The 15,760-nt window shown below is 38.2% G+C and overlaps 1 protein-coding gene across 1 annotated transcript in view; it reads right to left on the reverse strand.

Annotated features, from left to right (window-relative positions):
- The window catches only part of LOC128371192 (actin-binding LIM protein 3-like), a 41,556-nt gene that overhangs the window by 20,387 nt on the left and 5,409 nt on the right, over positions 1 to 15,760 (reverse strand). The window contains exons 3-7 of the mRNA XM_053331445.1: positions 7,642 to 7,825; positions 5,241 to 5,353; positions 3,446 to 3,572; positions 2,611 to 2,704; positions 2,034 to 2,121 (exon numbers count right to left, since the gene is read on the reverse strand). Of these exons, the coding sequence (XP_053187420.1) occupies positions 2,034 to 2,121; positions 2,611 to 2,704; positions 3,446 to 3,572; positions 5,241 to 5,353; positions 7,642 to 7,825 (606 nt within the window). The remainder of the gene's footprint in view (positions 1 to 2,033; positions 2,122 to 2,610; positions 2,705 to 3,445; positions 3,573 to 5,240; positions 5,354 to 7,641; positions 7,826 to 15,760) is intronic.

A 15,760-nucleotide genomic window follows, 5' to 3' on the forward strand; every position in this document is an offset into this window, starting at 1 on the left:
TGCTGCATGTCACACCCCCCCTCTCTCCTATGTCCCCTGTCTGTCTACTGCTAAATAAAGGTGTCTATGCCAGACAAAATCTTTAAAATATAATATATATATATATATATATATATATATATATGGTCATTTTTGACTTAAATTCACAGTTATGCACTTTCTTTTGTGGTGTTATTTGAATTTCTTTCTTAATTTATCTTAAAAACTGTTTGCTCTCAGGTGTGGTCTGTTTACACAACCATATCAGCAGTATGTTCATATGCAGCTAATTTGCATTAATATCATGTAAATAATGTTTTATGTATGTTTTAATTATAGAAAAGCTGCCTATTTCTCTTCAAAATATCAGGGTACATATCTAGATATATATAGAGTACATATCTGCTGAATTTTCACTGCCTCCAATATAGAGAATATTTTAAGGAATACAATACATTTTTTTAATCTGGGCTCAACTGATATAACAGTCCAAAACAAATTACTTTTACAGACCCTTTCCACAGTCCCTCAGTTCAGTCTTTATCTGAAACAGGCCATTTTTGCTCCTGTCTCTTTAAGGCCCCTCTCTCAATGAGTCTACTCTGTTTTGATTGGCCAACTCTTGTAAGTTACCCCTAGTAGACATCCACCGGCTGTAGAGGCCACACCAACGAACATTGAAGCGAACTATAGTAGGAGGGTTTCACAACTTTTTCTCATTGTTTTTACTCAAAATGTTAATGCAAAAATTGGAATGGAAATATGAGAATGGACAATGTGAACAACACATGGCAACACATGGCGACAACAGCTGTGTATGTGCTCTGTGAGCTGGTATCAACTTGTTGGCAACGTAGAAAATACCATTACAAACAATAGAGCAGGTTGAATCCTGTGCTTTTGACTTGCAGGGAGCATTTTCTACATATGTTCACATAAAGTTTTGGAACTTTGTCCATGTTTAGCACAGATATCCAACATCATAACAGTATATACATAACCGAAAATCACAAAAAGCATAATATTCCCCCTTTAAATAATACAATGTCACTTCTAATTGAGACAGGAGGACGTAAAGGAAAACTAGGGTTGAAGGCAAATAAACACTATTCACTATCCACCATCCCATTTCCACACTTAGTTCTGCTTTCTTAGCTACTCACTGTACATTTTGCCATTTAATCATTACATGTTGTTCTATAAACATAATGGCTTACATTACAGTGCTTTTCTTCCTCATAATTGGTAACACAAAATAGCTACTAATGAATGTAATTTGTGGAACATTAGCTTGGGTAATGTGTGTGTGTGTGGTGCAGGAGAGTAATTAAAAAAATATTATAAAATATTTAGTAAAATAATGCCCTACATAGTCAAGCAGGTTTGTCAAGTGTCCTCATACCAACCTATTTGAATCAGTGATTGAGCTTATTAACTTTACTGACTGACTATAATCTAATATGTAAAACAGAAGCTCCGGGATGATTCAATTTAAACCTCCGGCAAAGTCGCTTTCATTCAGATTAATTCTGTCAGCAGCAGCGCAGAATAATGGACACAGCGGAGGCAAAGGTTGAGAGGTACTGTAATTGACTCCAACCTTTGTGTGTATCAAGAAAAGATGGAGAGGAGAAGTGGGTGCATGTGTGTTAGTGTGTGTGTGTGTTTGCCACCAAGTGACTAAAGAGTGTTATATGTGAGATCAATAACCTGCTTCTCTTTGTCTCTGTCTCTCTCTGTCTCTCTCTGTCTCTGTCTCTCTCTCACACACACACACACACACACACACACACACACACACACACACACACACACACACACACACACACACACACACACACAGATGCAGAAACACACAGGCCATCTGGATACTTGTAGGGTACAGCTAATTCAATAGATGCTACAAGTCTATTTTTATGTCTACTAGCTGTACAAACAGAGAGGCACCTTTGTACAGCTACAGACATCCATTAACAAAACAAAAAATCAATTATATTGCTTTTATATGGACTCATTTGTCTAGCCCTCCTTTCCTCTCTGTATCTTTATCTCACCTGCTAGGTACATTTCCTCTCCTTCCAGGAACATCATGTGACAGCGGGCACACCTGGCACAACTGGGGTGATAGTGCTTCCCTCCAGCCTGGAGGAGAGATTGGAAAGACAACAAGAAAAGGAAAGTAGAAGAGAGAAATTAAAAGAAAACCAGCTGACACAAATGAGAAAAAGGAAAAACAGAGTGGAGATAAGGAGAGCAAAATAATGAGGGATGAAGAATGGGCAGAGATGTGATAAGAAATTGGAGAAAAAAAGAAATGAATAGCGTAGAGGAAATGGGAGAGTGTTGCTTTGTTGGTTTTTCAAAGCTGCTTCATCAATATGTCAGTCATTTAAAGAGGGACAGCTGCATTTTCCACTGACATACACACACACACACACACACACACACACACACACACACACACACACACACATTCTGGTATACATGCACAAAACCACACATATTCAACAACTTTCATAGGCACACACTGACAAAAATCATGTGCAAATCAAAGCATACACACATATTGTACACATATTCTTTCTCACACATGCACAAAACATGCGTGTAGACATGTATGAAAGCCCTCACCTCCAGTACTCTGCCACTGATGTATCTTTTACAGCCTTCACACCTGATCCCAAACTGAGCATGGTAGTCAGTCTCACAGTAAGGTATCCCATCCCTGGCAGGGAACAAAAGCAAGCTCTCACATTAAATATACCTCCTGGCTTTGTGCAACTGTTCCGCTATCATTTATCTTGTTGTGACACATTCTTTTTTTAATCTCTGAGTTTTGAATCATCTGAAGATTTCTGAAATATTCTCCAGATATTGTATTGTAACGTCCAAGAACTAACATCCAGAGTAGTAAACTAAAAAAAACATGGTTGGTGTTGGTCATTTTATGTATATATTTACTTTTTGACACTAACACAAATCTGGAATAAAGCCAGATCCTTTAATGCTCAAAAGTGGAGGGATATGCTGTTTCTCCTATTTGTTGAAATTTGAAACGGGAAGAATATTCTGTCCCATATACATGTCACATAAGGTCAAGAATGACCTTTCATGTTCTGGGGAAATTATGTTTAAATAAATATTGTGTGTGTCCTCGATTTGATTACTATAAAAGATGGTTATTATCTTGATAAAAAGAAAAAAGAAAAAATTGACTGATATACAGAGGTACTGGTGAAAAAAACTGTTTCATTGCTAGACTTGCTAGAACTAAATTAAATTAACTTTCTATTCAAATACCTGTTTATTTGGTCACCATTATTTCACCATTATTACACCGTATAATTTGACAGGAAATTCACAATCCACTAAGTGAAACAAAGGATGTGGACTGGCTGAGAAATTGTTTAATATTCATATAGTAAAACATAAAGTATACAGTAAATATACACATCAAGCCACCTACTTGCTGATGTACTCTCCAGTAAGTGCACAGCCGCATGTTCGGCATTTAAAACAACTGACGTGCCACTGTCTCTCCAGAGCCAGCAGAGATTGACCCTGTTTGATCTCCTCACCACAGCTTGCACAGTCTACAGGAGAGGAGATAAGAGGAGAGGAGAGGAGAGGAGAGTTGGGGAGAGGAGAGGAGAGGAGAGGAGAGGAGAGGAGAGGAGAGGAGAGGAGAGGAGAGTTGGAGAGAGGAGAGGAGAGTTGGGGAGAAATGAGAAAGCACACAAGGAAGATAAGAGCCGCTTCAACATTTTGAACATTTATCATCCTTCCTCTCCGTCCTAGCCTCTGTGCTCTGCCAACCTCCTTCTTCTCCTCTCTTCCTCATCCCTCTTTCCTGTTGTGATAGTCACCTTGTGTGTGGCAGATGGAGCGACCAGAACCAGGCTACAAGACTACCTGGAGCAGCAGACCACCTTCTGTGTGGGTGTATGTGTGTGGGTGGGTGTGTACAGTAGCTGCAGGGATCTTTTTGCAGAGTTCAGCAGGTGAACATCAAAATTCTCTTTGTTTTTTTTTTCACCTGTAGGGTTACACATACACTGTAGGTTCCTTATTAATGAAGCCTTAGCTTGACACTCTCGTTGTAATCCACACCAATGATAATAAAAAACTCCACAGATCCTCTTGATTCGGTTCAACTGTTTACTTCAAAAATGAAACAGCGGTACAAACATTAATCCAAGATAAGAAAATAAAAAAGAGAGACAAAAGGAGGTAGAGAGGTCAAAAAACTGTGTGGCTCCACTTCATGCTTGCCTGACTGAATGACTCCACAAGTAACCCCACCCACACAGATCCTCACGTAAAAAACAAAGTCCACGAAATATGCAAAATGACTAGAAAGCCACAATGTACTCCTAAATATCACAGAAATGATCTACACACACATATTTTAAATGCAATGAATGAACCTATTAACTTCTTACTTAGTGTAAATACAAACTGTCAATATTTTAATCTGTAAATACTGTAAATAGCTCTGTTTGTCTGTGTTTCTTGTTATTGTGAAGCGACCTTGGGTTTTATGAAAGGCGCTATACAAAATAAAGTTATTATTATTATTATTTTTTTTTTTTATCAGCATAAACATAATCACCAATTAACCTATGAACTTAAATTATTATCCAAATATTAACTCAAATTACATTTAGGCTCTTACATACTTTTGCATGCTGTATGAAACAAAAAGATGTGAGTAATTCTAATTAAAATAGTACATGATGGCCACAGATGATCCCTAATTGTAATTGGCCAGAGGATATGCATTACTTTTAGTTTACAGATGAAGCTTCTTAATGCTGCCACATTATTGTTACATTATCTTCATTATCTGTGAATCTGCTGATAATTTCCTTGTATTGTCTATAAAATGTCAAAAAATAGAGAAAAAATCCCATCATTGCTCAAAACTTAAGCCGACATCTTTGTCAGATCAACGGTTTATAATCCAAAGATATTCAGTTTACTATCATGTACAATGAGGCACAGAAAATCTTCTTTGTAAAATGATTATTCGATTATCAAAATAAGCGCTGGTGTCCCCAAAGTTACCAAAAATAACAGAGCTCACTCCAAGCATTATTTTTGGATAACTGTACAGTTTGTCGTGGATTATTCCTGGCATGTCTCACATTACAGTTTTTTTAATTTACAGTATAAGCATGGTGTTGCATGTATGGATGTCAATGTGTGTATAATTTTGCAGCATAAAAGATGAACAGTATGTGTGTGTATGTGTTACTTACAGCTTGGCCCATGGACCTTGACCGGCTTGTCGCTCTTCAGAGTGTGTGAGCACTGCTGACACACACATTTCTTCCCACAGAAGGTCACCCTATCTCCAATCGGGAAGGGACTCCTGAGAGCGCAGATGCAAAGACATTTTCAGTAAAGCCATGCAGATATGGAACTACAGAAACTCAATTTGTTTGTTGTCCACATATAAACTAATTAAAGGGTCAGTTCATCCAAAACACTTAATATGATATATTATAATATAGTTTCAGCTTCATTTGCAGAAGTTTTGATGAATGTGATTTATATTTTTACAACCATCCTAACATAATGGATGTGGATCATTTGGAATTTTTGGTTCTCACACCACTGAAAACTGACATTTTACAACTCAACAGCAATGTGTTTATATTGGGACTATTTCATAGTGAAGAAATAGTGCCAATAACAATCAACAGCTGCTCCCACAGCTCTGGAAATCATACAATTTTGGACATTGTTTCTGAAATTGCCCACAGAAAAATGTATGATAAATGAATGGAGCTTCAGTATCAAATCAGAGGAGGGATCATAATCCTGCGCTGTTCCTGAACAATGAAACAGTGGTGGAGCACCGCCCCAATTCTCCAGTTCCAGTTTTTTTTCAGATTATTATTTCTCTTTCCGCTTAAACCTAACAGGACTGAAATATTAGTTTTAAAAAGACTCTAAAGTATAAATTAATTAAATCTGGTCTGAGCTGTTGCCCAGTACCCACAAAGTGTGATTGTAGAGCTGACCATCTGTGACGCAGCAGCTGTTTGTTGAATCAAATATTTTTTATCATTGTATACAAATCTGTAGCCAGACCACAGCAGAAGTTTATAAAACTCCTCTGGTAGAAAATAAGGTTGATAAATGATAAAGAACTCAGAAAGCTGAACCTGATTACAAATACCATTAAACATTAGATTCCTGCATTTTAAAAGACCTATAATAATGAATTAGATATTTAAATTTCATACTGTACATATTATTTGTGCATACTATTTGTTTATTGCAATATCACAGGTGTTCTGGCCGTATTTCCCATCCTGTATTTGGTGATGGTGCTACAGTATGATCACATTTAGAACAGATTGGATATATGAATTTATACTTCTATCTCTAAAAGTAAGCAGTTGATGCTGTCAGAAAGTTTGCAGGATATATCAATATAGTAAAACGTTCCTACTGATCATAACATACATTTATTTCCCTTAAAAACATAAATGGACAAACAGTATACAGTCCTGCAGTATAAGTGTAATTTCTGGAGAAAAGGGATGAAAATATCAATAATTTAAACAAATCACATTGATAAACAGTAGTATTAAAAATATTGTCCACTGCTGTTAACTGTGCAATGTCTGTCTTCTGGGTAGTGTTTTTTTCTCATTCAAAGTTTTAGTTGTGGGAGTGACGCCAATATTTTGACAAAAAACCTTTTGAGAGACATAATTTTATTGCAATATGCTGACTCAGACATTTTAAAAATGTAGAAGGGTCATTTAAAATTTTAGAACAGTGTGTTCTTGTGAGAGGACACGTACTCTGGGTCAACTGTGGCTCATGAGGTAGAGTGGGCCATCCACTAATCAAAAGATTGGTGGTTCGATCCCCAGCTCCTTCAGCCAGCATGCCAAAGTGTCCTTGTGAAAGATACTGATCCCCCTCCTGAAGTCTGTGCCATCAGTGTGTGTGTGTGTGTGTGTGTGTGTGCATGATTAGCCCTCCCCCTGATGAGTAGGTTGGCATTGTAGCCTCTGCATCAGTGTATAAATGTGTGTAAATGGGTGAATGTGACATGTAGTGTAAGTGCTGAGAGTGGTCAGAAATCTTCCTAAAATACTCACCATAAGTACATTTCTATTGATCCATCTCTCCATCTAACACGCAGACTGCAGTTAGCTTTCAACATACTTGGCTGCTGCTTACCACTCATGCTTTTTCTAATTTACCACTTTGAACATAGCCACCCCAGCTTTGAGTGAGGTGAACTGAAACCAACAGATTTACATTTACATCTAATGACTAGGGTGATACATCAACGGCCATATAAAGTGTCATATTTAAAATATATATTTTTTAAATTGTTACTACTGTGCATGACATTCTCCAAAACAGTTACCACAACAGGTAATACTCAGTCATCATAAGAAAAGTATAAAGCATACTTCTCATGAGGAATCTTGATGAGGATCTATCAAGTTTCATCAAAGGAAGAAGAATCCAGTGCTTTTGGGGCGTGACTCATGTAGGATTTATATATGGATAGGATATACATTTATCACAGTGCAGAGAAAATAAAGTTTCAGAATATGAGGAGAGAAATTTCATGAGTAGTCTAAATCAGTAGTCTCATGACTTCTGAAATCCTTCCCTTTATTGTACCTGCAGAGGCTGCACACAAAACACTGTGGGTGGTAAGTCCTGCCCAGGGCAGATACCACTTCTCCAGTGATGTACTGGTCACAGCTGTCACACTGGGTCCCGTAGAGCCGCTGGTAGTCCTCAGTACAGATATATTCGCCAGAGTGGTGGAAGAAACCTGAGTCCACCAGATCACAGCCGCAAACTGGACAGAGAGAGAGAATAAATCAAGTGGCTCAATTAATTCCTCAGAAAGATAAGGCAGGCTTACTCACCAGAAAAGAAAGAAAGAAATGTGTGCTGTGTAGTGGGTGACAGTAATAGACACTATTTCCACACTAAAATAAAGACAAACTACAAAGGTTATTACAAAAAATTGTTTTGCATGCATATTGTGAATATAATTAAGCCAATATATGAACACTATATGTATATAATATAAGTAACTTTTGTAAAAAAGAAACTAGATTTCAGCCTTGACACCATTTTTAATCCACTAATCTAGAGGTTTTGCCTTCTGGGTTGAGGGTTGCTAATAGTAAACATGGTCAGTATTGTGTGTGTGTGTGTGTGTGTGTGTGTGTGTGTGTGTGTGTGTGTAGTGTTGAAGTGGGTGGGGCTGTTGAGAGTCCAATCTGCTGCTCTTTCTGACCTCAAAAGGGTTAATACTCTAATCTGGTTTTAGGGATTAGACAAGCAGCCATCTAATCTGTTAATTTATACGGTGTGTTATGGCCGTCTCTCAATAAATTAGACTATATTGTATACTGTAGGTGCCTGTGTGTATATCTCATTTCGTAAATGTGTACCTGCACATTTCCAATTATACATTACAGGTTTTCTGACCGTATTTACACTCAATAAGTATGTTTATAGGTTTGATACAAAGGCAGTGTTGTGTGATAGATGCACGTTCAGCCAAAGAGATGCGTGAGCACACACTGTGTTTACGGTATATACTGACAGCATGATACATTGCTTTTAATTTGCAAATACAAAGTCCTTCAGCCAAATGATTGCTTCTGGTTCAGCTGTGCTCAGGGTGAGGAGGCCTCTGCTGAGCGGAGTTTAAAAGTAGCTGAACAATGATTCGCTCCAGCTATCAGGGACGCAGTGAGTTTACCTCCCATCAGGTGTGTTTAATAGTATTTGTAACATAATGTAAATAGTGGATGCTATCAAAAATGCTCTTATAAAGCTTCAAATGAAAATATCTTTGTCAAACATGTCTGCAATGAATTTAATCACTGATTAACACATTGCCTATACAGTATGTCACAATGATATAATTGTAGTTTGCAAGCCTTGTCTATAGAAAGTGTAGTACAAACTGCAGTGTACAGAATGGTACCATGATACAACCTGCATGTACTGTAGGTTTGACATCTGAAAGGCAGCCAACAGATCAAGATATCTGACAGTGAATTGAATGTCTGCTCTCTAATTAAGCTAATGGCTCTAAACCCACTGCAGTGAATGGACCTGATCTGATCCAAGCCAGTGTGTTAAGTGGCTCAGACAGAGAGCGAGAGAGAGTCAGATACTGTAGAGCAAGACAAGCAGTCTAGCTGACTCATTCATTTATCTTTTGGAGCCAAGCTAAAGACATAAAGACATTTAAGCGTTTTTCTTGATATAAGCTTTGAGCCAAACACATGAATCATTCAGTTCAAGGTTTTCATGAGGACCACAGTAGCTAATTCAATTTAAAAATGTTACATATCTATATATTCATATCTAATATAGATAATCATATTGTTAGTTCATTGTAAATTATCCTCTAAATGCTGACCATACGAAATGTGTATTCGACTATTTTGTCAATTAATCAGTGAAAAATGCCTGTTACAGTCAGGACTAAAGTGGAGTAATTCAGCAAAACAACAAAAAATGAGAGTAAACCATAATACTGGTTGGATAAACAATCTGTTCAAGTAGAACTCCTGGCAATAATCAATAATGAAAATAATCATTAAATGCAGCTCTAATTTAAACTGGTAGTCTAATATTTTGACGAGATTGAGATTTTTGATTTTCCATCACAGATATGATGCTTTTGTTGTTTCCCACAAACAAGTTCATCTTTATCACTCTAATAAAACTTTAAACTTTTTGTTTTGATGCTGAAATCAATTATTTTCATATAACTAGGACATCCTTCTTGAACAGGACAAATCTGTTTTTGATATGGTATTCTTGTCATGGCAAAGCTGCTGTCACACAACTTTAAAATGCCAGCCTGACCTTTAACAGTCTGCCTGAGATTAAAGCTGTTCACAGTGGAAGAGTTACGGCTATCAGTCACACTCTCTCTTGTGTATGTGCTGTACACATATGATGTATATCAATGTGCACACATACAAAAACAAGTGTCCAACAAGTCAACCTTTTTGTTATAATCAAGAGGGATTCAAAAGCAATTTGCTGATAACATGATATATTCAAACCTCCATATGTATCAAGAGATACTCTTTTTCAGTCTTCCTCTCATTCAAATGGATGCACACACTTGAGGATGGTGGCTAAGTCCTTCTCTTTCTTTTTCACCCAGCTGATAGCATTCACACATTCATCACTGTCTAAATGGAAAGCTATTAAGATGTTGAGGAAAACAGGATAGAGAGGGAGCAGTTGAGGCTTTGGATTTTAGAGGGCAGGCCATTTTCAAAAACTGTGCTCACAGTACAGCATCTATGTATGAGTATTTACACTTGCTGTGTTTAATCCTCAAACATTCAGCTTGGATAAATTTCATAACATATTTCATGATTTGAATAAGTAAGATAATCAAGTAACATTTGTATATAACAAATTTGCTACATTTTGCTATGCTTGTTATAAAGTTACAATCTTACAATTTTATCCAAAGCAGCATAGACATGAGAGTTAATATAACACAAGCAAGGATGTATTGTGCCCTAAAGCTGTCAGGTCTGACAGTTGATACAGTAGGTGCCAACAGGCAGTGCATAGAGGCAACGGAATACATGAGTGCATAGAAGCAGATAATTAGATCATTTTTTTCAGTCTATCAGGTGCCGAGATGGGACTTCAGCTTTTTCTTAAAGATCATGATGGATTCTGCAGATGGAATTTGGTAACTTGTCCCATCACTTGGGAACTACAGAAGAAGTGATTGAGAGGTGACATAGACCTGAATGAGGGAGTCCAGGTCCTGTTTTATAAGGGAGCGCCAAGGTTTTGAATTTTTGTGAAGTCACAACTCAAAATTCCTCAATTCAGCCTGTTAAGGATCACACCAATAAGCTGAGCTAAAGATTTAATGGGACAGATTTACAATGTAATTATAATACAGATGCCATAGCAGCAAGCTCCCAGAATCTAAATGAGACTGTGCCTTCCAGTTATTATCCATTATTCTCTTTGTCACATGACATTTTAGTCTTTCATGGACAGTCAGGACAAATCTTCCCACTGCCACTTGAACTTGCTGACTGAAGCTTTATGTTGAGATAGGTCAAAGATTTGTCAGTCGCTCCCATGCCGTACCTGTCAAGTAAGACCTTACGACCCCTGTATGCCCTCACCCTGACCCCACCTGTTGTCCTAAACTCTGAAGGTTTTCTATATTTAGTTACTGCTTTGTGTGCTGAATCAGCAGTCATCAGACAGTTCCCATGCAGCCTGCAGAGTGCTGGCAGCTACATGAAACCCAGCAGTCAACAGTCCTATACACATTGATTTAGTCCTATTATATTTAATGTTAATGGACTATGAGTTTTTTTAAAAAGTGCTTCATTTTCTTAGCTCAATGTATACGTATTAGTTACATTAATTTATATGAAACTGACATCACAGATTTAAGTGAATCATTTTATCACTGGTGATTGTTGATTCTTTGCTAAAGAGAGGAGCAGCCTATTTACAACCATCTACAACCATCCAGCCCCCACTCTGTCTCCAGCAAGTCAGTCAGCTGTTTGTTACAGCAGCTACCATGACCCCAGCAATCCTAGAGGCGGTCTGTACAGGGACGCTCTCACTCGTACGACTTATTCTCACCAGACCGAAGTGACAATCAAAAGAGATTTCATGGGAAGTAAGTCAGTCTACATCACAATCACGCGAGACATTTATATTTTGTCATTTGGCAGATGCTTTCATCCAAAGCGATTTACAAGCAAGGCAAGGCAAGGCAAGACAGTGACTAAAAAAGAGCAGAGAGTTGCATTTGCCATGTTAAAAGATTTAAGGGGCTCAAGTACTGAAGTTTATTGTGAGTTTTCTTTTCTTGAATGCACTAAGGGAGTCAGCAGACAGCTGACTATGTGGATCTGGGTAGCTCAATCCACCATCGCAGAACCACAAACAAAAAACACAAAAATAATGAAACTAAAGGACCGATAAATTGCTAATTTACTCACTAAGCAGCTCAGTAGAAATGAGTCAGCAGCAGTGCAGCAATTTGAGATTCAGTTATCACCTGGAAAGTCCAAACAAGGATTACACTCAGTGCTGTTAGGGATCAGAATATGGTCACAGGACAGTGATACCCTTGTAATTCAAAGAGTAGGTCCCTATACTGAGGGGCACAGAGCTACAGGGGGAAAAGCACAAGTAAATAAAATAAATACTCATTAATAATTAAAATAATGTTCTATGCATTCTCTTTCTCTTTCCTTTTATCACAACCTTGATTCCCTTCAGTTTCATTCTTCACCAGCCTCCTGCTTTCTTTCCCTTCTGCTCATCAGGGGGCAGGTTCAGCTGCAGTTCGTCAGAGGCACTGAAGTATTTAAATACTTTCCTTCAACAAATGCTAAGAGTGATTTGTAGCCTATTAGATTGAAGTGCTTGGGGTATACACAAAAACACACAATTGGCAAAAAGACCACCGATAATGATTTTTTTGTTTACTGCCTGCGGTTCAAGCAAAAGGGTCCAGAGAATGAAAATAAGAGGCAAAGGAAAAATAGATTTAAAAAGAAGGGATGTAAATGAAGATGGATGCAAGAAAAGAGAGTGCCTAGAGGCCTGATACAAGTGTTGGCTGTATCATCTTTCTGATTTAGCTTCCAGATACACATAAAAAGAATACAAGCAAACACACTGACCTACTGTGCAAATGCTCACACAAGGATGCACACAATGGAGCGCAGCACAGCTGAGCTGATACAGCGGTTAAGGCTTCACAGTTTGCCCTTGAAGTCTCTTCTGAAGAAAGACCCAGGCCATCTGTGACTGTCTGTATGGCTGAGCGCAGACTAATACTGATAAAACATGCTGAATCTCGCTCCTGGAATGCTAAACTTCTAACAACACAAATTTGTTTCAATCCAAACTGGGTCAGGCTTTGGAATAAGTTTTGATATGTACGACCAATCATACAAATCTGTTTTAAATTCTATTGATACGATGAAGTACCTGAAGCTGCACAATTCACCCAAATAAATTAATGTGTGCCTGTTGGAAATCTCTTTTGAGTAGAATCTCAAAATGAAAATAATATAATACATTTTTCAGAAAACAGGACTTTATAGTATAGACAATGAACAAATGTCTTTTCATCTCAAAATGCCTTGTAAAATGTGTCAATGCACTGTGAAGGGCCAGAGAACCAGACTATTTGGGGTATTTGTCATTTTTTCAATAGATGACAGAATTTCTTTTCAGATGCTGAAATGCTGTAAGGTCACAGATAATGTATATGGCTCAATTTTCCAGTGAAAGAAATTGGGAGAAGAGGAGAGCGGAAGAGAGGGGAGGATTATTTTAGATGCATGGCTAAGACCAGACATGGCAGAAAGAGAAGAAAGGCAAGATGGGGGGAGTCAAGGGAGAGATTAGAGGAAACCGAATAGAAGAAACATCATATGTGAGGAGAAAGGGAAGTAGACAGCAAAATGAAAGGGGTGGGGGTGTGGAGGAAGAGACGGGGGGAAGGGCGGTGGCCCAGGGGAGGTATCAATGAAACTATCGATCTGTCCATCCAGCGCACGTCTGCCGTCCTGTCACTGTCTTCCCTCATCTATTCACATCATCAACATGGGATGGATTTCCTGGCTCTAACCCCTCCGCATTTGCATGAGTGGTGGGATGAATGGATCACAGAGAAAGGGTTGGGCGATGGAATAAGAGGAGAAAAGAGGAGGTGATAGAAAAAACGGCAGGTGTACAGAGGATGCGTGAGGTCAAACAAAACCACAACGCTAACACATGTATACAGTCTAACCTGGGGAGTGGCTGGTATGTGCAGATTTATATGGCACAATATGGATTTGGCTCTCATGTTGACATAGGCAATGGATGGTTAAGTCATGAATTTTAATTATTTGGAAATCAAATAGTGGAATTAAGTATGACAGTATTTCTGCTTACCCAGCAGGATATGAACATAAAATTCCCAAAACTGACATTATCCGTTATAAAATGAGGGCAAATTTATGAACGTGCTCCATTTTTTTCTGAGAGCAGCAAGATATAATTTGAGAGTTGCATTTTTCCATATGAGAGGTTGTTGAAAACATTATCAGTATTCATTCAAGGTCTGTTTTTGTGTTCTTATTGATTTGACAGAAAACTATATTTTGATGGTAAATTAAAAAGTTTAAATTCTAAACATCAAACAGGTTTACTTGTAGAAACAACTTGCATGAGGGTTTGTATTGCTCATAACTTGCAGTTTCTGTTCTTCTCAATGTAAAGCAGCTAATGATGCCGTAAAGGCTAAGATTGGGCGATATTACAGTAGGTGTCTTCTAGGCACCTTCATCAAATGCCCAGATCATCTCAACTGGCTCCTTTTAACACAAAGAAGCAGTGACTCAAGCTACCTCCAGATGTTTGAGCTTCTCACCCTTTCTCATTCCAACCACCCATTGTAGGAAACTCATTTTTGACACCCACTTGTATCCACACTCTCATTCAGTCGATCATTGACTGAAGCATGTGACAATATGTGAGGAGCTGTGATACTTAACTCCTTCACTTTGGGCGAAACTCACTTTCAAGCTGGAAGGAGCAATACAAGAGCCATGGCCTCAGAGTTGGGGGCGGGGGCTAAGTCTCTTCCCCACCACTTCATTGCCAATTGGTAATTGGTGGAATGTAAATGGTAAATGGACTGCATTTATATTGCGCATTTCTAGTCTTCCGGCCACTCAAAGCCCTTTTAAACTACAAGCCACATTCACCCATTCAAACATGCACTTTACATGAGAGGGTTTAGTATCTTGCCCAAGGATACTTTCACATATGGACTAGAAGAGCCAGGAATCAAACTGCTGATTGTTCTACTTAAGTTTAATGTACTTAAGTCCACTGCCATGCTTACGGATCTGGCCGTGCATAGAGATAAATCCTATCAGCATACAAATATGTTCACAATTTCATGGCAATCCATCTTGAGACATTTCAGTCAAGGTAGCACTAAAAAGAGGAAAAGTCAGACAATCATTAAAGTGCTCAGGATAGACTGTTCAGAGCAAAATTTGGTGCCCATCTGTCCAGGAAGTGTAGAGATCTTTCACAGAATAAGTGGAATTTTTGACCTGCTGTTGGTGCAAAAGGAAAAATTAGAGGATTACAAAATCATTAAGATTTATTCTCGGAGTATCATGGATATGTGTACAAAGCTTCTTTGGCAATCTATCTAATAGTTGTTGAGATATTTCAGTGTGGACCAATGTGGCGGCTAAAAACCACGGCAGCAGCATTAAGTTAATTATCAGTTTAATAGTTCCAACATTAAGCACTTGTATTACTTTGAAAACACGTTTTATTGAAATCATGTCATTTATATTCAGATGTTAGAGTAACTTAAATTACAAAGCTGAAAAACCCAGCACAGGTTTTTATCATAAATCTCCTCATTGCTCCTCTCCTCTCCTCTCCTCTCCATGTTTCAAAAACATCTCCGTGTTTCCTAAATAGCCACACTAACAGGAAAATACATTTACCAAACAAAGACACATTGTAACTGTCTGACATTCACAGTTACACACAGACAATGTGAGCCAAGACAGTAGAGAGGCAGAGAGGGGGAAGAAAGGACAGGAAAAGATAATGAGCAGAAGAGCAAAAATAGAGACGCCTGTGTGCTAAAAGCTGACTATTTGATTCTCGTCCACTTCATCAGCTGATCTGGTCTACTCAACCCACAGTCCATTAGTGGAAAGTC

The sequence above is a fragment of the Scomber japonicus genome, chromosome 13, assembly GCF_027409825.1.
Source record: "Scomber japonicus isolate fScoJap1 chromosome 13, fScoJap1.pri, whole genome shotgun sequence".
Taxonomy (NCBI): domain Eukaryota; kingdom Metazoa; phylum Chordata; class Actinopteri; order Scombriformes; family Scombridae; genus Scomber; species Scomber japonicus.